Here is a 27,681-nt window from a genome sequence, read left to right on the forward strand (position 1 = left end):
TTTAGATATCATGTTCTTTTTTATTTATTTGATTTGACATTATATGCAACCTGTAGACATTAGGAAAACCCGTTTTGGAACTCATCTCATATTTCATGAAAAGTTTGAGAGGGAAGCTCTACATTCAGGCTAATGCTTTGAAGGAGGAACCTAATAAGAGTGAGGTTCAAGGGAAAGTTGAACTTAGTCAACAAGCATTTATTATGCTCCTAATGTGTGCCAGGCACTGAGAATACAAAGACAAAGTGAAACAACACCCTCCCAAGGATCTTATATTCTACCAGGGGAAAGAAGAGGGGAAAACATTTTTAGATAGATATGTATGAGGTATGTATGCATGTGTGTGTGTATGTGAATATATATATATATATTATATATATATTATATATATTATATATATATTATATATACGTAATACATAAATATATGTACATGTACTATATAAATGTATATGTAATATATACTTATATGTATACACACACACACACACATACACACTTATTTTACAAAGTAAGTATAGGGTAAAAAGAAGCTAGGGGATGCCTTCCAGATAACTGTGCATGAAGAACAACAAGAAGACCAGTTTGGCTGGACTGTAGAATTAGTGAAGGTGAGTAATATTTCATAAACATGCAAAAAGATAGGTTGGATAAGTCAGAGATTCATGTTATTACTTTACTGTTTTATTTGAGACCATTTTAAGATGTAATTAGGATAGTGATATACTTTAGGGCTCAATATAAATTATTTTTTTGCTTTCCTTTTGTTTTGGATTATCTTATTTCCACTGTCCATTAGTCTGAATAAGCCAGAGTTATCTGTAAAACAATTTCTACCCCACATAAAGTTTATGTAACTCATAGTTTGCACTACATGGAAATGTTTCATATGTTTTAGTTGTTGCTAGCACCATTTTCTATGTAGTGGCTTTTATACCAGCATGCAGATAATTCTGAAAATGTGTTGTGAAAGCATATATTATTTAGGGGAAACATGAATTCCTGGATAAATGCACAACATTACATAATAGAGGTGCAAGGTAGGGATCAGGTCCATGAAAAAGTAAAAATTTACAGCGTCCAAAAGTCAGACATTGATTTGAAACAATTACTTCTACTACATGTTTTCCCTCCCAGTAGCGAAGGGCTCTAAGGTTGAGGTAGAAACTACTAAATATCTTCCCAGTCCTATCTGACTCAGCTTGTTCACCAGTCTCTGCTCCCCACTACAGAGAAGAGTAACAAGAATACTACATAGAGAACAAGTCTCTTCCTTTCCTCAACCTCTGGTTTCTTCTAGAGGAATGACACAAAGACTGTTAGCCAAATTGGCAAGACCAGGTACCTAGAACAAGCAAGCAGCAAAATGTTCTTGTTTGAGGGCCTAGAACTTTAAAAACTGCCTTTTTGCTTACTTTTTAAGTGTTGTTTTTTGATTACTGGAGTGAATGTCAGTGGCTTCCTTAACTTTTTTTTTTTTGCTTGAAATTTTATTTCTAGCTTCTAAGTATGTAACATATGTCTATATGTTTCCCCCACACACAGGGTTTTATTTCCTTTGGAATCTTTGGGTTAGACAAACATTTTATCATTCTGCCCTTCAAAAGAAGGTAAACTCAATTTTTAAGTATGTATTTTAATAAAGTCAATAGTAAAGATATTCCCTTAAGATACCGTTTTTAGGCCCGTAATACCTACTGGCAGAAACTGATTATCATGGTAACAATATCATCTGCTGCTTCATATATTTGTAGTAAATAACCACAGATAAGGTACTGAAGGAACCATTGTAAATCCAGTATTATTTCCATTTTAAAAAGAACTATTGGATATTTTAAAAAAACTATTACTGAATTTAAAATGCAGTTTTAAAATATGCTTAAAGATATGTTCTTAAGATAGCAAAGAGGCTTTCTCATCTGTCATAGCTATTTCTATAGCATATCTCTTCCTCAGCAAGAGCAATTTAGATTCTTGCACATTTGACTTTTTTTTCCTCAAGAAAAAACTCATTCTGCTTTTCTAAATTTTGGATTCTACCATTTTCTACAAAGATTGCTAAAGCATCGACCTTTTAGTTATGGACACTTTTCTACAAATACTATAAGCACTGAGTTTAGATCATGTTTTTGTTTGGAAGTTAATAAATAGGAAAACTCCCATTATGGGGAATGGAGTGGCATTGGACATTATTAGGCGTATTAGTAAAAAGTAGAAATGTTAAGAGTTCCCCTTCCCAAGGCACTACATAATAAAGACGCTGGACATATTATAGATTTCACAAATGCTTAAGAGTGGCGACTTTAATCAGTCAGCAAGTAAGTGTTCATTCCTTGTCGGGCACTGTGCTAAGTGCTGAGGACACAAAGAAAGAAAATCGTGGTCTCTACCCTTGTGGAGCTCACATTGTAATGGGGGAGACAACATGCAGAAGAAATGTACATATAAGATATATAGATATAGATATATATCTATCTATATATAGATAGATATATATAGATATCTATCTATCTATCTATCTATCTATCTATATATATATATATATATATCATAAGTCGAGGGTAATCTAATCTCACAGAGAGGGCATAAGGAGTGGGAAGGGAGGCTCCTTGCAGATGGTGAGATTGGAGCCAAGTAATATAGGAAGCCAGAAAAGCCATGATCAGGTTTTAAGATCTAGCATTAGGTTCTGAGTCCCCATTTAGTCTTTTTTTCCCCTCAATTACATGCAAACAAAATTTTTCAGCATTAATTTTTTTTTAGATTTTGAGTCCCAGATTCTCTTCCTCCTTCCCTTCCTCCCCCCATCCTTGAGAGGGCAAGCTGGCATGACCTGCACCGCATGGTCTATGCTACCTTCCAGGCCCAACCACTACTGCAGTGGGACAGACTTTCCTGCTGACCTCCCAAATTCTCTTGGGCCGCAAAATTGTTTTATCCAGCTTTCTGTTGGTTCTGCCACTCCAGAATTTGGTTTGAGGTGTTATTTTAGACTTGTTCGGAGGGGAGTTTGGAAGAGCTCAGCTGAGTTCTTCTTTGTTCTACCATCTTGCCTCTTCCTGCAGTGAGATCTCCACTTAGTCTTAACTAAAGAACAGTCAGAGTGGTCCTATGATGTAGAAATGGAATAATAAACTAATCATTGAACTTTAGTCATTAACAAGAGATTTAGTTCTCTGTTCATTATCAATCAGATTAAAGAATAAATAGACCACAAGTCTGGAATGACTTGCACACAGTAGTTCTACATTCGAGATACACAGGAAATCTGCCATTGTGTAAAAATGCTGAAGTAAAGTCTTTGTTCTCTGTAAAGACTATTTTTAAAATATCCTAAGGAGAATGGAATTTGACAAATCACAAATATGCCAAATTTGTCTTATGAATTTAAGGAATAAAATGTCAGTGTTGTCAGATTTATCATTGCTTCTGTCTTAAGAATGACATGGATATGCCAGGTGGGTGACAACTGCTATTGAACAAGCATGTTTTAATGGGAGAATAGGTCCCATGTTTGTGTTTTCTGTCTTTCATTACACATAGCCTCTTCTTCAATTTTGATTTTCAGATTTGAATTCCTGTGGAATAATAAAGAAACAGCAGAAAATGGATCATCACCTGTTCCTGAGGAGATCAGAATGACCTGTCAACAGTTTGTTCATTATCATCGTGATCTCTGTGTCCGAAGCATCGTCAAGGAAAGAAGGTGGGCAAATGCCTATACAGAGATCCCTGTTAACTAAAATATTAAATGTTGGACACACCTTTCGGATTAAATAATATCATTGACTTGTGCATGTTAACTAAAAATGTCATGGGCCAGTACATGTGAGAGATGGATTATCCCTTAAACAAAACCTCTATAACATACCTAGACCGTCTTTATTTAGATAGTTTTGAAAACCTGCTGACTTTAGTGTCTCACATTAAGTATAGAAACATGATCTGAGAACCAAGACATGAGGATATTAGAATTGAGGGACATTAGTTATTATTGCTTCTCAGAAAAGTTTAAAGACTTTGAATTTAGAAACAATTTTTTTTCATATTCTCCTGTTGATGTGACTTTTTATTGAAAAATATTTTCAAAACTATGACAGTCCTGACACCAGCTACTCTATTTCTCACCTCAAGTCCTAGTCTTTAGTCTGTGGTATCTAAATAATATCCATGAAAACCAATTAATTGATCTTAGCCTCTGATATTGAAATATAAAGGATAAATATGTTGCCATGAACATTTTTTAAATTATGTAATGGGGAAAGTGAAAAAGCAGATAATCAAAGACCAGTATTAGAAACCACATGACAGTTTTCCTTTATGAGAGGTAGATATCTAGACTGGCAAAATCATTTAAAAATAACACTTATGAATAGTTTCCTTCAGCAATTCAAAAGGTTGAGAAAATTGGCTTTGTGAAATTTTTAGAAGAAAATTTCATTTGACACCTTTATACAAGTTCTGAAGTAGAAAGGGAACCATAGTGCTGTTGCTGCTTTTTAGGACTGTTGAGCTATATGGCTGTTGGGTGATGGTAAACCCTCTCTGCTCCACTATACCCTTTCCAGGGTACATACCTCATTATTTAATAGTGACCTTTGTCCAGTTGTAAGGGTACCTGAGATGTCATTGCACAGTCATCAGCAGACATATGTTTTATTGAATGAGTGTCAGGAATCATACTAGATTTTAATTGCCTATTTAAAATTGACAGTAAGAATGGATGTTCAACCACATATTGTTCAGGGCATTAGTCTCACATTTGAGCTGCCTGAAATTTTGTTTACAAATTAAGGTGTATTATATCTTATATGTACCTGAAATAACATTTTAGGTTAATTATGATATTACTTGAGAAAATGTTTAAATGCATATTAGTGTTTTGTGATTTTTGTATGACTTCTTAAATAGTCTACTCATGTAATTAAATGTATTCTTTTTCATTACCTGCTTTCCTCATCTCACCTTGATCTTTGATTGCTGCCTCCTTTTTTTGCTCTGTAACAGTTCTTTTGCTTGACTGATGCTTTTATTGAGTGTACTTCACGTCCATTACGTGCTTCTATTAAAATTTACAGGTTCATTTGGTTCTTTTCTTCTTGTTGCCATAAACTTTGTTTGCTGAGACATGAGGAACCATGCATTTGTATTAGGAATGCATTTGAAATAATCAAAGGTGTCATACCAAGTACATTTTTTTAATCTCATTGTTTTAGTAAGACAGGTTTTAAGAGTCTGATTAAATATATTACTTGAAAAGCAATTCTTGATTTACTATAATTTACAGTATTAATTAAAACATTTGGTATTTTTATAATTGGACAAATTTTATTAAACTTTATGTAGTATAGTAGTCTGTAACAAAGCTATTAGAAAAGTTGATGCTATTGTATAATGATTTAAACACACATTTGTAGTATGTCACTTTTGTGTATAGCTTTCCATGTATTAAGTTTTAACTATTTTCATGAACATAATTATCATATTTTTAAATGATTTTTACAGTTTAACAAACCATTAATATCCAAAATGGTTTCTTTTCCACCATACTTTTTTACATACCAACTATCATGCTGTCTTTGCTTGTTTTCCCATTTTTCCTTGCCTGTCCCCTGTTGTGCAGTGCTGATAGCAGATTTACAGAACATATGGGTGAATCATTCCTTTGACATACAGGTGTGGTGCAAAGACCTCTACTGGAACTTTCTGTGGCTGTGACCTGGTGAACTGGCTAATTGAAGTTGGCCTTGCCTCTGACCGTGGTGAAGCAGTGCTGTATGGAGACAGGCTGGTACAAGGAGGAGTTGTCCAGCACATTACCAATGAATATGAATTTCGGGATGAATATTTGTTTTACCGATTTCTTCAGGACAGTCCCACAGAAAGTCCTCTAGGCACTAATTCAGGTGCATCCTCACAGGAGAGACAGGTAGAAATTGAGCACTCATCCCCTACCTCACTTTCCCCCCAAAACTAAAATATGTGGACCTAAAACACAGAAGGAATCTTTATCAAACCGAAGAACAATTTCCCCCCTACAGTATCATTATTATTAGAGAGCTCCTGTTGAATATAATAATCATCAGTTTGGACAGAAATTGTTAATGATTGATTTGCATGTAATTATGTAATATAATTTTAATAACCAAATAAGCCACTACTCTAAATTGCTGAATTTTGCAGTTGGATATTGAGCAGTAAATGAATCTCATGATTATGTATACTTTGCACTTACCAACTGCACTTCATGGAGAGACTTTGAAAATCGTTTTATTAAGAGGACTTCCTAATTCTTCATTTCTCCACCACCACACAATTTCTTGACAAATGGTGCTTATTCAAACTGGCAACACAATGAATTTATCTTTTTAAAGTATGCTTATTCTTGCTTTTCCATCAGATGGTAGGGGATAATCTCCACAAATCCATAACAGAAGTTAAAATACAGTCTAGTCTCTAACTTTTGTTGTGCATGTTATGATTAGAATAGTTTAACTTACATCACACCAACAAAATTGCTATCATAATTGTTGACTGATGTATCTAACTTTGCACATCCCAGTTCAGAAAATTTTTGCACATCTCATGTGAACCACACTAAACCACTGTTTAGAGAAATTAAAAGAGGAAAGAAGTGGTTCATGTCAGCAATTATTTATCATGTGTCTCTTATGTGCCGTGCACATTGCCATGCACTGGGGATACAAAGATAAAAGTGAAAGCTTTTTACATAATGTCATACTATTTTTGAAGATAAATCTAATATGCTGCTATAAATTTTAGAATTTAATTTTTGGCATGCTGATTCCTAAGCATCTACAAATTTAAGTTATTCATGCTGTGTGCAGTTACAAAATATTATTCCTAGTTTGAAATTGGTGGAAAAAAGATGGAGAGAAAAAGGTGATCATGTTATCTTTGAGTTACTTGATGTTCAGTGTGCTTTATTTATTTCATAAGTTTTAACAGTCACTTTTTAAAAGTGTCTGGAATATGTTGTACCCAATTTGTCTTACTTTTTAAGCCCTGTTTACTAACAAACCCTTATGCTAAATACTTAGCCCCTCTGCTGATTTAACTTAAAATGTTTAGTTTCTTTATATTTAATTGCATCTAACTTTCATTTGAATGAGACAGTTCTATTTTCTGCTTGGATCCTTTTTTCTTTTTTAAGGTGAATAGGACTCATTTTACTATCTTTTAAAATCTGTATGTTTTAAAAAAAAATAGGAAAACCCTAGTGTATTTAAGAGTAAATCTAAACACTTTGCTGTGACATTTATTTTAATTATGTTTTGGGGGTAGTAGAGCAGTTTGTTTTGCCAATTAGATTCACCTTGGCAAGGAAACCTTAGTTTTTTACATTCTAATTGTGACTGTTCTAATGCTCTGAAGTTTGTCTTGATTTTAAGCTTAAATATAACTTATGCTAGGAAGAACTGATTTACAATTGCAGTATTTGAGATGCCAACTTACATGCTTAGTAAGCATCTCAAATTTAAGTTAAGAATCAATTGTTTTATCTCTGCACAAGTTACTGCATACATTTTCTTAAAGGGAAGCAGAAAACTGCATCTTTTAGCACAGAAAGTACTGACAGAAAACTGTTGATCATTAGGATCTGCAAGTTTGGTTAACAGAGTACTTTTGTTATGTTAAAATATTTTTAGAATTAAGGATATGCCAGTTTTATCAAATGAAAATATCTTTGTACCTGTGACCTCAATAATATAGCAAGTTTATCAATAAAATAGCTCTTTTAATTTGTGTTGCAGAAAATGTTTTTCTTATAATTTTTTGACTTATTTGAATAGTGCAAAAAATACATAAGAGGTCTTTTCTGTCATTCCTTAACACCAATCTTATTTTCATTCCTTCAAATTTTCCTTTTTTTAAAAAAAACAACAACAACAACAAAACTTCCTTTATTTATACATTAATGTTGAGGGCTGGACAAGAGTTTAAGGGGAAAAAAAGGGAAAGGAAAACAGTCTATGAAAGAGTCCTGTACAGAAAAAAGAAGAAGACAGGTTATGAGGAAGGGAAAAAGATAGACGCATACATATACACATACACACAAGATGAAGGAAGGTGGGCTGGGCAGCCAGGGTCAGGGCTCTTGGCTAGTCACCTGCTTCATGTAGGTTTCCAGCAGGTACTTTTTAAAGGCTGTGGGGTTTGTCCAAAGTTCAGCAGCATGTGTGTTCAATGGGCTGTCAATGTTGGGTTCTCCCAGCAGGCTCTGGATAGATAGCAGGATGGTCCTGACATCATACAGAGCTGACCACTTGTCCTTGAGGATGTCAAAACAGATATCGCCTTGGGTGTCCACATTAGGATGGTAACAAGGTGTGACAGATTTCACAGTGGGAGCATTATATGGGTAGCCACTGGGGAATTCCAAGGAGAGCTTGTACCTTAGGTCTTCATATACTGTCCCAGCTGCCCCATGGATGGTCCCAATCCACTTGAAGAGATTGTCTGACTCTGGGAAGGCAGAGATTCCTTTGTCTCCAGACATCATTAGGGTCATCAATTCCTGCTGTAACCTCTTGCCCACAGACCCGCGGGCAGCGCCCGCCCCAGCCTTGCCTTCCTCACGGGCAGCGGCAGCAGCACTGGCAGCGGCTGGGTCGCGGTTCTGCAAGGCCATGGGGGAACGGAGATAAAGGAAGAGAAACTCCCGGGCGGCAACTGCCAAATTCTCCTTTTCTTAAATAGTACTTTATTATTTCTGCAGTGTTATGTGCACTACAGGCACTGTATAAGTGCTGAATGAATGAATCTGGGAACCTATAATTTTCTCTCATCTGTGTCCCCTTTTCTTCACTCAAGCAGCCATCACCTGAGTTCAGGCCCTCATCACCTCTCACTTAGACTATTATAGTAGCCTCCTAATTGCTTTCTGCCTCAGGCCTCTTCCTGATCCAATCCATCCTCCAGAGAGCCTCCAAAATGGTGTCTGGAATCTCACCTCTGATTTGATGATCTGTGAGCATTTGTCTTGCATGATAGAAATGTAACTTTATGCTTTAGCATAAACAGAGAAAAAGATTTCTTTGGGGTATTTGTTTCAGCTTGTCCCACTGAAACATCTCAGTGTTAGTAGTACATGCCTGGAATGTTAATTAATGTAGCAGCCATTTAATTTGTCTACTTTCAAAACCAAGTTCTATATCAGAGTACTAGGTGGCACCATAGTGCACAGAGCACTAGGCATAGAGTGAGGAAAACCTGAGTTCAAATTCGTTCTCAGACACTAAGCTGTGTGACCTTGGACAAATCACTCAACCTCTGTTTACCTTAGTTTCCTCATCCACACCTACCTCCCAGGGTAAGATGAAGATCAAATAAAATAATATTTTTAAAGCACTTGCTATAGTGCCTGGCACATACTAGGTGCTACATAAATGCTAGCTATTATTATTATAATCAGAGGAATTCTGAAAAGTGATCTTAAAACCAGACTATTAATTATACATCAACTATCTCCAGAAATTTTAATCTAATTTTTTTAAAAGGTAAAATATTTTACTAAATAGACTTTTAACCAGGGACAATTTAGTTAACTCTTCCCTTCTGTATCCCCACCCCACTCCTTCTTATAGATGAGGAAACCAAAGCTATATAAAGAGTAAATGATTTGCCTAATATCACCTAATAGTTGGCATAACTAGTGTTAAAACCTGCATCTACCAGTCCAATGTTCTCTGCAATGCTCATGTTGCCAACAATTTATTCAAAAATCCTGCTTGTATTAGAACTTTTAAGAACTTGATAGAAATATAGAATACACTCTGTTTTATGTTCAGTATAGATTATGCTAGTAACTCAAACAGTAAAAAACAAATTAATAAAGACATAACCTTGCACAACTAAGACCAAAGAAAGAATTCTTTTTTTTGGGGGGGGGGGCCGCTAGGCAATGGGGTTAAGTGACTTGCCCAGGGTCACACAGCTAGTAAGTGTTATGTGTCTCAGGCCGGATTTGAACTCAGGTATTCCTGACTCCAGGGCCAGTGCTCCATCCGTTGCGCCACCTAGCTGCCCCCAAAGAAAGAATTCTTAACTAAATAATGTGTGGAGGTGATTAGAGAACATTAAAGCTGAAAAGCTTTTGCATGGAAAAAAAATCAGTGTAGTAGAATTAAAAGAAAGGAGTTAACTGGTAAAAAATCTTTACAGCAAATGCCTCTGATAAAAATTTGATATCCAAGATATGTAAGGAATACATACACACGAGCCTTGTCAAAGAATATGAGCAGTTTTGAAAAAAGAGGAAGCATAAGCTATCAACCACATGAAAGGATGTTCCAGATTACTAATAATAAATGCAAATTGAAGCAGCTCTGAGATTTTACTTCATGTTAGATTGTCAAAAGACTTCAGAAGACAAAAATGATAGTTGTTGAGTTGTGGGAAGGCAGGCACATTAATGCATTGCTGGAGCTATGAAACAGTGCATCCATTCTGGGAAGCAATTTGAAGTCAGATTGAGAAAGTCAAATGTACACAGGCCATTTGATCTAGCAATACCACTAGGCATACTACTCTAAGAAGGTCAGAGTAAAAAGGTTCCACATATACAAACATGTACTTTTTAATAGCATGGAACTGGAAGGAAAGGGGCTACTTGACTCCTGGAGAAATGAGTGAACATACAGTGATGTATGAACATAATAGAACTTTTTTGTGTCTCAAGAATGAAGGTTCAGGACTTCCGCTTTTGGGAGCCAAGATGGTAGAGTAAGAGGTGAGTCTCTCTTACTCTCCCTTATTAACCCCTGAAAGCCCAGAAAATATCACCCCAGGAAAAACCCTGGAACAGCTGAACCAGAAGAAAGATGGAGTGCAGCAGTCCAGTAGCCCAGGTAGCTTGAGGGATTAACTGGAAAGGCCCCTCTTACCCTGGGGGAAGGGGAGCAGCACAGAATGGGAGGCATCCCAGCAAGCTAGTGGAAAGCCCCACCTCAGCATACCAGGAGGAGATCCTGAAGCCCAGGTGGTAGAGCAGGCAAACACCAACACCTTGACCCCGAGTGCCTCATTGAGGATGGGGGAACCGGTAGAAACCAGCTCAGAAAACCACCAGGTACCTGGGCATTCTACAGTAAACAGCTCTCCCAGTGCCTCTGCAAAACTGTGGGAAGCAGGCTCCAAGGGGCCCCAGGCAGATAAACACCCTAGAACATCCATCTGAAAGGAGCTGAAGAAAGTGAAAGGAAGGAAAGGCCCAAGTGAGCAGGAACTATCCAGGAGCCACACTACCCAATCCTAGCCCTAGAGTTCTAGTGTTGCTGATTCTAGCGCAAACACCAGGTAAGCTGCCAGAGCCCTACAGCCTGCAACTGCCAGCACTGGAGGCCCCAGCACACAAAGCCAGTGACCAGGCCCTAGGCGCCCAACACAAGAAGCTTGGGTCAGTGCCCTCTGCTCCGTGGCAGGAGAGCTCAATCTCTTTAAAGGTCAGGAAATAAGCAAACACCATGAGCAAAAAGAAACATATAATAGATTCTTATTATGGGAAGAGTGAAGATCAAGGCAGAAATTCTGAAGAGGACAACATTGTCAACAAACCCACATCTGGAACCTCAAAAGGGAATATGAACTGGTCTGACTCAAGAAGGATTTTTAAAAAGGAGAGAGGTAGAAGAAAAAATGGAAAAAGAAATGAGATGTATGCAAGAGAGAGTCAATCGCTTGGAAGTGGAAAGACAAAAATTAACTGTAGAAAACAAGTCCTTAAAAAATGCAATTGGCCAAATGGGGAAGGAGGTACCAAATCTAATAGAAGAAAACAATTTGTTAAAAATTAGAATTGAGCAAATGGAAGCTAATGACTCTATGAGAGAGCAAGAATCAGTCAAACAAAAACAAAAGAATGAAAAAATAGATGAAAATGTTAAAATATCTCTTTGGGTAAAACAACTGACCTGGAAAATCGATCCAGGAGAGACAATTTAAAAATTACTGGTCTACCTGAAAATCACGATGAAAAAAAAAAAGCCTGGACAGTATCTTTCAGGAAATCATAAAGCAAAATTGCCAAGGTCCTAGAACCAGAGGGTAAAATAGCCATAGAAAGAATCCACTAATCACCTCCTGAAAGAGATCCCAAATTCAAAACACCAAGGAATATAGTAGTCAAATTCCAAAATTACCAGGTCAAAGAGAAAATACTGCAAGCAGCCAGAAAGAAACAATTTAAATATCATGGAACCACAGTCAGGATTACGCAGGACCTTGCAGCTTCTACATTAAAAGATCGGAGGGCATGGAATATGATATTCTGTAAAGCAAAGGAGCTTGAATTACAACCAAGGATCAACTACCCGCGAAAATGAGCATGATCTTTCAGGGGAGGAGATGGAAAGTCAGCCAAATAGTGGACTTCCATACCTTCCTGATAAAAAGACCAGAGCTCAACAGAAAATTTGATCTTCAAATACAAGACTCAAGAGAGACATAAAAAGGTAAACCGGACAGAAAGAAATAACATGTTATTAATAAGGACAAACTCTTTACATCCCTACAAGGGATGTAAACTCTTGAGAACTGTATTGTTGTTATACCATGTAAAAGGGGTATACATAAAGGAGGTGGATATAAATTGACTTTGATGTAATGATGAAAAAAATCTAATCAAGTAGGTTAAATGGATCCAAGTAAGTGAATTAATCTGATCTAACTAAGAAAATGTACTAAGAGAAAAGGAAAGGAGGAGTCAGACAAGGGTAGAGGAAAAGGCACAAAAACCTATTACAGCAGAGGGAAAGAAGGGAGGGAGATGAGTATTGTTTGAACCTTACTTTCATCAGATTTGACTTAAGAAGGGAATAACATAATCAGTTAGGTATAGAAATCTAACATCCCCTATAGGCAGTAGGAGGGAAAAGGGAAAAGAAAAGGGAGGGGCTAATAGAAGGGAGGCAGGATTGAGGGAGGCGGTGGTTAAAAGCAAAACATTAGTGAGGAGGGAAAAGGAGAAAGGAGAAAAGAAAAGCATAAACGAGGGAAGAGGATGAAGAAAAAGACACAGTTATCATAATTGTGAATGTGACATATGAATGTAATGGAATACTATTGTGCTATAAGAAATGATGAACAGGCAAACTTCAGATAAACCTGGAAAGACTTGTATGGTTTGATGCTGAGTGAAGTGAGCAGAACCAGGAGAACGTTGTACACGGTAACAGCCACATTAAGTGATGACTGACTTTGATAGACTTAACCCCTCTCAGAAATACAAGGATCTGACATCTCCAAAAGCCTCATGATAGAAAATGCTATCCACATCCAAAGAAAGAATTATGGAGTTTGAATGCAGATCAAAGCATATCATTTGCTATTTTTTTCTTCTGTTGTGTTTCATTTCTTCTTTCAGGTGGTTCCTCCTATTCTAATTCTTTCTTACAACATAAAAAAAAAAGGTTAAAAAAATGAAGATTTGGGGCAGCTAGGTGGTGCAGTGAATAGAGCACTGGCCCTGGAGTCAGGAGGACTGAGTTTAAATGTGGCCTAAGACACATAACACTTACTAGCTGTGTGACTCTGGGCAAGTTACTTAACCCCAATTGCCTCACATTAAAAAAAAAAAAGGCAAAAAAAAAGATTCAAAAAAGTTTTTTTAAAAAATGAAGATTAAGCGAAACTGGGTTAGAGCTCTATGAACTAATATTGAAGTAAGCAGAATCAGAAAAATTTTCATGGCTATGGTAATGTAAAGAAAAATAGTGCTGGAAAACTGAAGAAATCTGAGAAATGCAGTGACCAATCCTTACTTCAGAGGTCTTGGTGGAACACAGGTGGGGGATGTAGTCTACACTTTCAAACAGGGCCAAGGTGTTATTTTGCTCATTCCTCACAAAGGAAACTTGGAGGAGGAGGGGAGGAATCAGTCATTGGGAAATGATAGTGATACTAAATAGAAAAAGCATCAATGAAATACCTAAAAATGCATGTGACAGGACCGCTTTCTATAGGAGTTGCCCCGCCCCTGGCAACATGGGTTAGGCTAGTTCTTCCCTGAATGGTGACAGAACGTGTCCTCCAAATTTGAGTGAGCCAAAGGGCTTAAGCTCAAGCTGTATACACATCACTTGACATAGCTTTCTGACCCTACTGATGTGGTTTCCTGGTCACAAAAAAAGCTCACCCATACGGAGTTCACATTTGGCAGATATCCCAAGATTGCAGGAGTCTTCACATGCTGCCTAGATATAATTCCATGGAGATAAGGGGGCCTGGTTTACCCAAGCTAAGTGCTGCAGTATCCTTGTTTGAGTATCCCTTTTATGCTATAGCTAAGAAGAAACCTGTCTGTTAATTGCTGAATGACCTATAGGTGCCTCATTTTGTACTGACATTGAATCTGAACTAATAAGGTATCAGGCTGAGTCAGGCTTTCCTGAATTATAATACGTAGTTGGATGGGCAGTTCATCGAGCTAATACATAAGTAAATATAACTCGGATAAACACTGAAGATGGAAAATAAACTTGACTCGCTGGAGATCAGGAGATTTGAAAAACTATACTACTTTACATGATTACGATCTGCCCTACAACATAAAAAGCAATCTTTATAACATAAAGTTATCCAGGTAATAATACTAGAAGTCTATGAAACACAGGAACACCATGCCCTTAGAAGAATGTAAAAAAACATCCATGGTAGATGATAAGTCGTTTTCAACAACTTGCCAACAATATGTTAAAAGTGGTGTAAGAGTCTTCATTGAGAATACTGGTAAGTAGAAAAGGAGGTGGGCTTGTCATGTGGCAGTAATAAATGGCCATCCTGAATGCTACGCTGGTATTTGTGAAATATTAAAAATAACCAGAGGAAGGTCTTGAGTGCCTAGATCCTTTATGGAGGACCAATAGAAATATAAAAAGATAGCACTGGACAAGAAGGCATGGAGTGCAGAGTACTCACACTTATATACCACCATTATTATCAATAATAATTACATGTAATGCTTTATAGTTACAAAGTGATTTTGTTGTATACATTATCTCATTTAAATGCAACAATCCTGTAGTAGTATGGTATTATTTTGGTTGACAGTAAAGTTTATTATAAATTACTGTAATTCGTGAAATGGAGATAAGATTTTTAAAAATATTAAAGGGAAAGAGCTAAAAACCTGTAGGTTCAGGTATAAGCTACCAAATGGACTAAAGAAAAGGTGTTAGTTCTGGTGCATGGCAATAGTAGTGAATGATTTTGGAAATATAAAACGTATACCATAGCAAGGCCTTGTTTAACAAATATAAGGAATTTAAGTTCCAACTAAGAAGTTTTGGGTAAAATAGACATTAATGTCATAAAAGATACGAGAAAAATACATAATAATGGCACCAAACTGTCTAGGAGATATTTTGGGTATTTCTAAGTATTGGTATTTTTGCACTGATATATATATTATAAAATCAAATGGGCAGCTATATGGCACAGTGGATAGAACACTGGACTTGGAATCAGGAAGACTTATCTTTCTGAGTTCTGATCTGGCCAGACACTTCCTAGGTAGGGGTCACTAGTGTGACCCTGGGAAAGTCGCTTAATCCTGTTTCCCCCAGTTCCTCATCTGTAAAATGAGCTGGAGAAAGAAATAGCAAACCACTCCACTGTCTTTCCAAGAAAATTCCAAATAGGGGCATGAAGAGATGTACATTACAGTAACAACTAAAAAACAACAACAAAATCACGTTTCCATAGAAAAAGGTCCGACCAAAGATAATTTTTGACAAGGAAGATCTTTGACATGTTATTTTATCTCAGTTTCCTCCACTTTTCAAATGTAAAATGTGGGGTATAAACTAGTCCAGGGGTTCTTAACCTTTTTTTGAGTCATGGACTACTTGTACAATCTGGTGAAGCCTATAGACTCCTCAAAATACTGTTTTTGTTTAATATTTTTTTCCCTTGAATTACATGTAAAAACAACTTCTAACATTTGGGTTTTTTTTAAGTTTTGAGTTCCAAATTCTATCCCTCTCTTCCTCCCCTTCCTCTTACCTGAGATGGTAAGCAATCTATAGGCTACACATGTGCAACCATGTAAAACATTTCTATAGTAGTCGTTTTGAGGAAGGAAAGGAAAGAAGGAAAAGGAAAAGAAGACAAGCTTTATTCTGTATTCAGATACCATCAGTTTTTTCTCTGTAAGTTAGCATTTTTCATCATGAGTCCTTTGGAATTGTCTTGAACCACTGTATTGTTGAGAAGAGCTAAGTCATTCATTGTTGATCATCATACAATATTGCTGTTACTGTGTACAATGTTCTCCAGGTTCTTCTCATTTCACTCTGTATCAGTTCATGTTATACCACAACTTATTCAGCCATTTCCCAGCTGATGGGCATCCATCCCCTCAATTTCCAATTCTTAGCCACCACAAAAAGAGCTGCTATGAATATTTTTGTACAAATGGGTCCTTTTCCTTTATTTTCCTTTTTAAATCTCTTTGGGATACAGACCTAGTAGTGGTATTGCTGGATCAAAAGGGTATATTTTGATTGCCCTTTGGGCATAGTTCCAAATTGCTCTCCAGAATAGCTGAATCAGTCCACAACTCCACCAACAGTGCATCAGTGTCCCAATCTTCCCACTTTCCCTCCAACATTTATCACTTAACCATCTTTGTCACATTAGCCAATCTTATAGGTGTGAGATGGTACCTCAAAGTTGTTTTAATTTGCATTTCTCTAATCAGTAGTGATTTAGAGCATTTTTTCATATAAGTATATGATTGATTTCTTTGTCTAAAAACTGCCTGTTCATACCCTTTGACCATTTATCAATTGGGGAATGACTTGTATTCTTATAAATTTGACTCAGTTCTCTAGAATACTGTCTTTTAAATGCATAAAATAAAATACATAGGATTACAAAGGAAACCAATTATACTGAAATACATTTACCAAAATGTTTAAAGAAACAAGTTCCTGGATTTTAGGTTCCTAATTCGTGACCAATGGGCCTTATACTTTAGATAAGGAACCTGAACACTAGACAGGTGAAGTGACTTGCCTAAATCACGGAGGTAATAAAACAGAAAAGCCTGGCTTTAAATCCAATTGTCTTGCTTCTAGCACTATGAACTTTTATATATGTCACTAAGTGATCCCCTAGAATGCCTCCTACCTCTAAATTCTCTAAGTATTTTACAAGTATCTCCCCAATGCTAACTCCAAAGGTCACGCATTATATAAGCAGGCAAACTTACAATGCTCGAGCTACACACCCCAGTCTGAAGTGTCTTCAGTCTTAAAAAAGGTTTTGGTGCCCTACTTTATTAATTTTCACAAGTCAACTTAATATTTAGTTAATAGCAACATAAAAAATGAATTATATAAATGCACAAGGGGAAGTAGTATGCCTCATCTGGATTGACAGATTACACTAAGAAATTACACAATGAAAGCACTATGATGAGAGACTGCATTTTAGTGAAAACAAAATTGAACCTAAGAGTTGAGACCTAGGTTCAAATCCTGACTGCCATTAACCTAACTTTAACCAAGTCACTACCTCTGTAAGCCTGTTCCCAGATGTCCTGCTTCTAGCACTGTGAACTTTTCTGTAGAGCTAGGAAGCAGCTTAGCTCTAAATTCTCTAAATGTTTTATAGGTATTTCCCCTATAAAATGAGGGATTTGGCCCAGATGTGTCTGAGGCTTTTACCAACCACAAATTCTAAGTGCATATAGTAAAGGGAGCATCAGCTTAGTACAAGAATGGCAAATTTACACTTTTTTCTAATATCAATAATCTATACTTAGGGGAACCATGCAACATAACAGCGCATTTTTTTTAAACACTTGAACAACACAGGCCAGACCTGGTAATCTGAATGTATTGTATGGATCAGTTATTCCTTCAGTATGGGGACTCCCTCTATCAGTGCAGAACAGAATCCCTTCCCAACTCCAAACCTTCTCATTCTATATGACTTTTGTCCATATTTGTTCATAAATCATCCATAAAGGACCCCACTCAACATTCTTGAGACCTTAATTCTTTTAGTTTCTCAAGGATCAATGTGCCTTAGCTGTGCAATGTACTTTTCTCTCTCTCTCTCTCTCTTTTTTTTGTTAGGCAATGGGGTTAAGTGACTTGCCTAAGGTCCCACAGCTAGTAAGTTTCAAGTGTTTGAGGCCGCATTTGAACTCAGGATCTCCTGACTTCAGGGCCAGTGCTCTATCCACTGCACCACCTAGCTGCTCCTGCAATGTACTTTTAACCTTAATAGGGATTGAAAAAAGGGATAAGACCTGTAATTTCACTGATACAGAGAACTCCTAGGAGAAGAAATACCTTATACCAATGCAGGCTGGGACCTTCCCAGAAACAGATTTAAACACTACCTGCTTGAAATAATGCTCAAACACTTCATTTTCTGCATTTCCCCCTGGCAGAATGAATATGAGAGAGTGAAAGGCCATGAGACAAAAAAAATAGCTAAGGCCTAAATTTCTCCATCTTTACACTCCCAGACAAGGTTTCCTCCTACAGAATGAAATAAAGAAAAGAAGAACACAAGTTAACAGAGGCAGGAAGGGCAAGTACAAAGTTTGGAAGTACATAGATGCTGGGAATGCAGATACTCAGCTGAAACTAATTTAATAAGGCTAAAAATCTTTTTTTCCCCCCAAAATACTGGAAAATCAACTATTAGAATTCACTGGTTAGTCACAGTCTTACAAACAGCACATTTGTGTTACATAAAGTGCTTTGGCAGAATAAATACACTGAAATCAAGCAGAAGAGCAATATGTAAATCTTTAAAAAGTTTCTTATTATGGGGCATGGTGGCGCATCCCTGTGAACCCTGCAGATGCGGAGGCTGAGCCTGGTTTTGAATCATAAACTTTCATTTCATTTTTCACACATTGAGAAAAAAGTTTAGCAGCTCTGTTCACATCAAGACCCTTATTCTGAAGGACTGATTCCATCTCTTTGAGCATTTCTTTCTCCAGTGTCCTCATCTTTTCCAACATTTTTCTGCCTCTTTCCTAAAAGAATAATTTTCAAATAAAATATTAATATAGTACAAAATTTCAAAAGATCAACAAATGTATTTATTTAGCCTCTCACTTATCAACCTGTTCATGCAAGATTCATTTTACTTTCTAAATAATTTTTATGGGTCTCTCCCATTCTATCATTTGAAGGCAGAAATGATTAAAAAAAAACCCTTTTAAAGTGCTGCCATTCAGACTTACAAAAACAAACAAAAATCAGAAATAGCCCTAGAGGGAAATATGGGATAGGTTTTTAAGATTATACTTCTTTACCAAGTAAGAAAAGGAAAGAAAATCTCTCTTTTTTTGGGGGGGGGCTGCCTAGGCAATGGGGTTAAGTGACTTGCCCAGAGTCATACAGCTAATAAATGTCAAGTGTCTGAGGCCAGATTTGAACTTGTTTCCTTCTGATTCCAAGGCCAGAGCTCTATCCACTATGCCACCTAGCTACTGCAAGAAAATTTCTTAATGCAGCCCTTGAAAATGTCTGTGGCTTCCCATTTCTGAAACCATTTAAGTAAAATTTTCTGAAATTAATACAAAATGTTTTTCTTGGTAGACCATACTTAATGAGAAATTGGTGCTTAGACATTATAGAACACTTAGGCCTTCTCTTGTGCTCTTATTCTATTCGGCACGATAGATAACTGTATAATACTTAATATTTGGTTCTGTGTTATATTCCCCCCTTGCCAGTGACATCAAAGACATGTCTTAATTATCTTTGTATGTCACTAAGGGCCCAACATACTGATTTCCATGTCTAAGGTGCTTAAAAATAGTTGACAAATGTGTAATGAATGAATGAAAAAAATATACAAGGAAGAAACTAATTTTAAAATTTTCCACTGGAAGTAACTTAATTAGGAATGTGTGGGACAACTGAAAGTTTCTCATATAAAATGGAAGCTATGCTCCAAAAATGTAGTAAGGTTTTTGTAATACAGAACATTATTTTGCCATTTAGATAGTAGGGCCCTTTAAGCCATGGAAAGCAAAAGTTGGTGCTTAATCTTGCCCCAGACCTCTTTCCTCCTAAATCTAAACAATGGTGAAATGTACTCTGGCATAGCTCAGCATAGCCCTACCTCCAAAGCAAATGGATAAGAAAGCTTGCAACATAATTGCTTTAGATAATTATGTTTATACCAGAGACCAGGACACCTGGTCTGGTTTGTGTGATCTCTGATCCGTAATAATGGGGTGCTTGTACTTGTGCCCCAATTTCTCCCTAGTCTCAGAAACACTGTCTCTAACAACCATTCATACTGTGCCTAGCAGTTATTCATGCATGGGCCTCAGCATGACCCTTATCTCTCTCCCTGGTACAGCTACACAGAGTTGGGCTGCTCAGGCCCCAGCCCTCAGATCATGTCTCTGGAAGCCTCCCAATTCCTCAGTAAGTTCCTGTGTTGTGAGAAAGCTTTCCCTTGTTGCAGAGCATTCTCTCATCAAGACAGAGGGAGAGGGGTGTCCTTGACCAGCCCAAGAACTCTTCCTCTTGCCAGACTTCAAAGATCCATCCCCCTCCCTGTCCTGTATACTCCCTGTACTTTCCCATCCATAGCCCCCAAAGACACCTGCATCTTTGGATTACCTCATCAGTGTTCCTCGCATTTCTTTCCCATGTTCTTTTCTACATAAACCTAGCTCGACCCCTGATGGGTGCTGCTTCATTTGGATGTGCACACCCTGGGCAGCCGCTCGCTAATAAACCCACATCTTAAATTACATCTGGGTTTCACTCGCTGATTTCTCGGTACAACAGTTTTAGCATGAGCTGGGCCTAAGTTTCACTTTCCTGTAAATCTTATGTTTTTGGAGAAATAAAGTCCTACACCAGCTGCCCACTCCCTCCCTTGTTTTGTAACCATCACCCCAGCCTTATCTTTGCCAAATAAAGCAATCTTCTAGCTCCCAAGCTTGTTTTGGGTAAAATGTATCTCTTAGTTTCTGGGTAGAATGTAAGGTCTCTTACCTCAACCAATGAGGATAAAGAGATTGAGGTAAACAAGTGGTGGTGGTGGTGGTGGTGGTAGGGTTCTTAGAGTTGTTTGTCTAAGGGTATATAACTGCTTGCTTGCTGCTTGCATCCTGCCTCCCCACTCCAGTCCACCTTGGATAGGTGATGCCCAATTCTCGCAAGACTTGCTAGAATAAAGCTTCTGTTTCTACTGAGAGAAACCTCTGAATTTTTATTTGGGTAAGTGGTCTCTATCCCACTCAGGAATAAAGCCCAACACCATTACTGTATACAAAAATGCAATTCAAAAAAGTTATGTAAATTGCCCCAAATCCCACAACCAGTAAGTGCCAAAGTCAAGATTAGGGCCCATACACCTATCTTTCCCAGTTACTACATTGCTATTCTATAATTAACACACACTACCTGTAGCCCGAAATATTAATAATTTTTTAAAAATTCATAATTTTTAAAGGTATTTCAACATTATTTGACAAAAAAGATCATATTAGTCAGTAAACTCTTTTAAATGTCTACAAAGACTACCCTTGGAGTGGAACTCCTATGCTTCTGTACCTTTAAATACTTCCGAAGAATGTATATAAATTAAATACAGGGAGTGAAAGCAGTGACTTGCTTGAGCTCTCCCCCAAACCTCTCCAAATACTCATAAAAAATGGCTCTAAACAAATTCTGAAGCAGCAGAACCCACAAAAAGACAGAGTGAAACAAATTTCCAGCCCAAGACAACCTGGATGATTGATCAGAAAGGTGTATCGTGCTGGGCTGGGAGTGCAGTGCAGTGCAGCATGGACACACAGGCCACAGCAAACCTGTAGCAGGCCTCAGAGGACTGAATTGCGGGCAGCTGTGGAGATTTCCAGACTCCTCAATCCACCAATGCCAAAGACAACTTAGAAGGTCAGTGGGAAAAGTCTGTTTCTGTCGGTGGTCAGAGAGGAAGGTGGGGTTTCAGCTCCATTCCCCAAGAGCGTGGCCGGGGGGGGGGGCAGCTGCTTCCTGAGCTTCCGGCCCACAGACTGAGGGGGAATCCAGTGGCTGATCAGAGAGGGACTGCAGGGATCTGTTTGCCAGTGCTGAGGCAGGAATCTCTTGCTTTGCCCGTGTGTGGATCTGGGTCACAGTTCTGGGCGGTGCTGGGAGGAGGAGGCTGGCTGGTGGAGCTTGTAGTGGCTGTGGAGAGGAACCCCTCCTCACAGTTAGGACAGAAAGGAATACTTGTGGTCACAGGCCAGGAAAGGAGTAAACACCTCCCTTATCATACCACCTTAGAACTGAAAATTTACAGGTCCCTACAAGTATCTCTGAAAACAGCTACACAAACCCCTGAAGCTTGGGACAGTACACTCTCCACATTGGAAGCAGACTCTTACCTTAACAAAGAGTTTAAAACTCAAGTAATTGGCTGGGATCATGAGCAAGCAGTGCAAAAAGAGTCAGACTATATTATCTTACTTTGGTGAAAAAGAAGATCAAAATATACAACCAGAAGAAGAAACAAAAATCAAAGCTCCTACATCCAAAGCCTCCAAGAAAAATAGGAATCAGTCCCAGGCCTTGGAAGAGCTCAAAAGGGATTTTGAGAAGCAAGTAAGGGAAGTAGAGGAAAAACTGGGAAGAGAAATGAGAGTGATGCAAGAAAATCATGAAAAACAAGTCAACAGCTTGCTAAAGGAGACCCAAAAAAATACTGAAGAAAATAACACCTTAAAAAACAGCCTAACCCAAATGGCAAAAGAGGTCCAAAAAGCCAATGAGGAAAAAATGCCCTAAAAAGAAAAATTGGCCAAATGGAAAAGGAAGTCCAAAAGATTACTGAAGAAAATACTTCCTTAAAAATTAGAATAGAGCAATTGGAAGCATAGTGACTTTATGAGAAATCAAGACACTGTAAAACAAATCCAAAAGAATGAAAAATTAGAAAACAATGTGAAATATCTCATTGGAAAAACAACTGACCTGGAAAATAGATCCAGGAGAGAGAATTTAAAAATTATTGGACTATCTGAAAGCCATGATCAAAAAAAGAGCCTAGACATCATCTTTCAAGAAATTATCAAGGAAAACTGCCCTGATATATTAGAACCAGAGGGCAAAATAGAAATTGAAAGAATCCACAGATCTCCTCCTGAAAGAGATCCCCAAAGAAAACTCCTAGGAATATTGTAGCCAAATTCCAGAGTTCCCAGGTCAAGGAGAAAATATTACAAGCTGCCAGAAGGAAACAATTCAAGTACTGTGGAAACACAATCAGGATAACACAAGATTTAGCAGCTTCTACATTAAAGGACCACAGGGCATGGAATATAATATTCCGGAGGGCAAAGGAGATAGGATTACAACCAAGAATCACCTACCCAGCAAAACTGAGTATAATCCTTCAGGGGAAAAAATGGTCATTCAGTGAAATAGAGGACTTTCAAGCATTCTGATGAAAAGACCAGAGCTAAACAGAAGAATTGACTTTCAAATACAGGACTCCAGTGGAACATGAAGAGGTAAACAGGAAAGAGAAATCATAAGAGACTTATTAAGATTGAACTGTTTACATTCCTGCATGGAAAGATGATATTTGTAACTCATGAGAACTTTGTCAGTATTAGGGTAGTTGAAGGAAAAAAATTGTATGTATGTATGTATATATAGATAGAGGGCACAGGGTGAGTTGAAGATTAAGGGGTCATATCTGGAGAATAAAATTAAGGGATGAGAGAGGATGATACTCGGAGAAGAAAGGGAGAGGTAGAATGGGGTAAATTATCTCACAAAAAAAAACAGAAAAGAAAAGTCTCTCACAGTGGAGGGGAAATGGGAAGGTGAGAGGGAATGAGGGAATCTTATTCTCATAGGATTTGGCTTAAGGAGAGAATAACATACACATTCAATTGGGTATGGAAATCTGTCTTACCCTACAGGAAAATAGGGGGAGAAGGGGCAAGAGAGCAGGGGGGTGATAGAGAGGAGGGCAGATTGGGAAAGGGGTAATCAGAAGTAAATACTTCTGAGGAGGGACAGGGTCAAAAGAAAGAATAAATAATGGAGGGCAGGATAGGATTAAGGGAAATAGAGTTAGTTTTTCACAACATGTCTACTAAGGAAGTGTTTTGCATAACTGAACATGTACAACCTATATTGAGTTGCTTGCCTTTTCAATGAGGGTGGGTGGGGAGGGAGGAAGGGAGAAAATTTGGAACTCAAAGTTTTAAAAACACATGTTTTTTTAAAAAAATGTTTTCACATGCAACTGGGAAATAAGAAATACAAGAAATGGGGGTACAGAAGTCTATCCTGCTCTACAGGAAAATAGAAGGAGAAGGGGATAAGAGAAGGGAGGGGGGAGAGATAGAAGAGAAGGCAGACCAGGGGAAGGGGTATTCAGAATGCATGCCATCTTGGGGTGGGGGGAGGGGCGAGAAATTTGGAACTCAAAAACTTGTGGAAGTGAAAAAAAAATAAAAACAAAATCAAAGAAAAAAAAATAAATACAAAATTGATCACCTGCAAGTGATATAATTCTAAATTTTGCCTCATACACTAAAATTGTTTCAATAAATTTCCATCCCAGTTCTGCAATATTTCAGACTTCTTCTGGGATACTAAATTCAGTTCTGGGTGCCATATTTTTAAGAGGATACCGATAAGCTAGAAAGCATCCACAATGGACCTTGGAACTCATGCCATGTGAGAATCAAATAAAGGAATGGACTGTTTAGCCTGGAGAAGAGACGACTTCAGTGGAAGATGACAGCTGTGATCAATTATTTGAAAAGCCACCAGGTGGAAGGGGGATTAACCTTCTGCTTGGTTCCAGAGAACAGAACTTGAAGCAATCGATGGAAAAATTCCTAATAATTACAGCTATCTAAAAATAGTTGAAATGCCCTGAGAATGGTGGCTTTCTCCTCAAGCAAAGGCTGAGTGACCACTTGTTAGGTGTTTTATAGAATGAATTCTGGTTTGAGTATAGGTTAGTCTAAAGGGATTCTAAAGTCCTGTCCAACTCTGAAATTCTGTGATTCTAGAAAGAAATTTTCAAATTTTAATTAAAATAGGAGAAAGAGGAACTAGTGATAAAGAAAAATAGGCAGAGTCAACACATAATTATAAATCAACTTTTCTGAACAAAACTGGTTTCTGAATTTTTTTCCCCACTGAACTGACCAACCTGTTTTCACAGAATCCTAACATTTTGAAGGGGATCTCAAAAACTATCTAGTCTAACCTTTACTTGAGTGAGAATCCTATCTACAATGAACCCACCAAGTACTCATAAGGTTTTTGCTTAAAGACTCATGAGGTACCTATCACCATGTGTGTGGCATCTCATTCCTTTAGGAGAAAGCTAACTGTGGTAGGAATTTTTTCCTAACATAAGCCCCAACTTCTCTATACAATGATCTTCATTACACCTTCTGGGGCCAAGCAGAATAAAGTTAATCCCCTTCACCATGAGTCTCTTTATATGCTTTAAGAGAACAATCATGACCCCATAAGTCTTCTTTTCTCCAAGACAAACATCTTCATTTCCTTCCAACAAACCTCTTATGGCATAACGTTACCACCTTGGTTGCCTTCCACTGGATACGTTAAAGCCTATCAATGTCCTTCTAAAATGTGGGGCCCCTAACTAAATGCAAACCTCCACATGCCCTCTGAGCAGGGCATCATACAGAGGAACTTTTACCTACCTATTCCTGGACGCTACCTCTCTCATGACACTTTGAAACTCATGAAGCCTTTTTGGTTGCCATACTACACTGTTAAAATCCTTATTAACCCTAACTCTAAATCCCTAAAATCTCTTTCAGACTAATTGCTGTCCAGCCATACTTCCTGCAACTTTTATTTGTGAAGCTGATTTTTGAACCCAAGTATAAGACACTGTGCAGTCCAATTCTTATCACCACTATTTGCTAGTTTAAAAATAAATGCTATGTCAGAAAGAAACACAAAGAACATAAATGACATGCTGGAATGTTCATATATTCAGAAAAAGAAAATAAATGTCACATTAGAATGATAATCCATCCTGCCCAATATTACCTTTTAATGTGACAACAAGGGATACTAGATAATAGACTGAAATATCTGCCTTTCAATGACTTTTACACTGAGATATGACTTTAAGTAAGAGGTATATCCTAAAAGGATGTCACAAATATCCCATTTTCCTCAAATACATATTAGAAAATGGACATATGTGATTTCACCAAACTCTTTCTTTCAAGAAGTTGAAACTCAAACTGGTGACTGTGGATGAAACACAGGTTAATTGACTCTTGATGACCCTGAAACAAACTGTAAGCTCTATTAAGGCAGATCTTTTGGCTCATATAAACTTTGTATCTCACCACAACCACGCCTAGACCTATTGCAGGTTTTCCACATAATGGACATTTAATAAATGTTTGTTCAGTTAAATTGAATTTTCATACCTCATTAGACTCTATTATTTCAATTGCCTGTTCATGTTTGCGATAAAGAGCATGTCTTCTGTCAGGTTTACTCTGAAAACGTGGCTTCTTTTTAACTGGATCTTCATGTCCAAATGTTGGTGAGTTAGTTTCTAGTAACTGAGTCATATTTGATACAAATATGAATGGTTTAAAAACAGATCTAGAAGCAAAAAAGAACAGTCTTTATTACTGTTGGGGCAATCAAAATATAGAGAATATTTAATACACTCATTTTCTTCCATTACTCCCTCTAGGAAAGTTTCCATTAATAAAGCTATGTTTAACTTAAGTAACTGAAATATATTAAAACATATTAACATTCTCTTCTTATAGAAACAAAGGATTCACTATTGGCAATTACAGAAGTGAGACACTAAATATTTACAAGAAGATATATCCTTTATTTTAAACCTTTTAAAAATTAGTTATCTCATTAAAATTAAAATGGTATTAATTTAAATAAATGTTAAGCTTCTTTTCCCTACCCACTTATCATTCATCTCTTACTTCACCTTTCAGGATTAGGGGTTCCTGTAAAGAAATGAATGCATGGAAGGCTGGGATCTGAAGGCAAAACAGAAACCATGCTGCCAGTAGTCTGAAACTCTCCCTCCATATTAATGCCACTTTCTTTATCTCGGAGAATTTCCATCATTGTTTCAAAAGTCATATTTCCTATTGAAAAATTTGAAAATCAAATTAGTTATGCAACTATGCTAACAAATACGAACTCCAATTTGTGCAGTTTGGCATTACCGCAATTTACTTTACAGACCTGTATAAGTAAGACTCATTTCCCCTAAGTCCTCCTACCAGAATAGAAGCTACAACAAAAACCTGTTAGAATTATATCTGTAGTTAACTTGTCACACACTCAAACACTTTTGCTTAGAGAATGCCCTCTTACATAGAAGATGTTTTCTCTGCTCATCATGAATAATATGAAATATTGGTCTTAGGATAAACATCACCTAAGACACTAACAAAATATAAGCCTTGTTATCAAATCAACTACATTAAACTCAGGCTTATCACCAACTAGGAATAAATTTAAGAGAACATTAGCTACATAAATTATTATAGCTAAGACAGAACTCCCAAAGAAATAAAAAGCAAAAAGGGAACAATGCAAAACACATGCAACCAATCCTATTTCCCACATCAACTATGAAGAAAGTTATTTCAGTAACAATGATTTTAATATTACTACTT

At 37.2% G+C, this 27,681-nt stretch overlaps 2 protein-coding genes and 1 pseudogene across 3 annotated transcripts in view; 1 reads left to right on the plus strand and 2 right to left on the minus strand.

The window, feature by feature from the left end:
• GPR155 (G protein-coupled receptor 155) overlaps nt 1-7,762 on the plus strand; it is a 49,010-nt gene extending 41,248 nt beyond the window's left edge. Inside the window, 3 exon segments of the mRNA XM_020990995.2 lie at nt 1,545-1,609; nt 3,568-3,705; nt 5,676-7,762. Of these exon segments, the coding sequence (XP_020846654.2) occupies nt 1,545-1,609; nt 3,568-3,705; nt 5,676-5,976 (504 nt within the window). The 3' untranslated portion in view covers nt 5,977-7,762.
• A 146-nt stretch (nt 7,763-7,908) lies between these two features.
• On the minus strand, nt 7,909-13,561 carry LOC144454550 (ubiquitin-conjugating enzyme E2 C pseudogene; annotated as a pseudogene).
• A 2,550-nt stretch (nt 13,562-16,111) lies between these two features.
• SCRN3 (secernin 3) overlaps nt 16,112-27,681 on the minus strand; it is a 29,630-nt gene continuing 18,060 nt past the window's right edge. For both annotated transcript variants that reach the window (XM_078146968.1, XM_020990999.2), the window contains 3 exons: nt 26,982-27,144; nt 26,449-26,629; nt 16,112-19,020 (listed from right to left, as the gene is read on the minus strand). In XM_078146968.1, the coding sequence (XP_078003094.1) occupies nt 18,805-19,020; nt 26,449-26,629; nt 26,982-27,144 (560 nt within the window). In that variant the 3' untranslated portion in view covers nt 16,112-18,804. The remainder of the gene's footprint in view (nt 19,021-26,448; nt 26,630-26,981; nt 27,145-27,681) is intronic.

The sequence above is a fragment of the Phascolarctos cinereus genome, unplaced genomic scaffold (genome assembly GCF_003287225.1).
Source record: "Phascolarctos cinereus isolate Bilbo 61053 unplaced genomic scaffold, phaCin_HiC Scaffold_726;HRSCAF=1367, whole genome shotgun sequence".
In the NCBI taxonomy this organism is placed as follows: Eukaryota; Metazoa; Chordata; class Mammalia; order Diprotodontia; family Phascolarctidae; genus Phascolarctos; species Phascolarctos cinereus.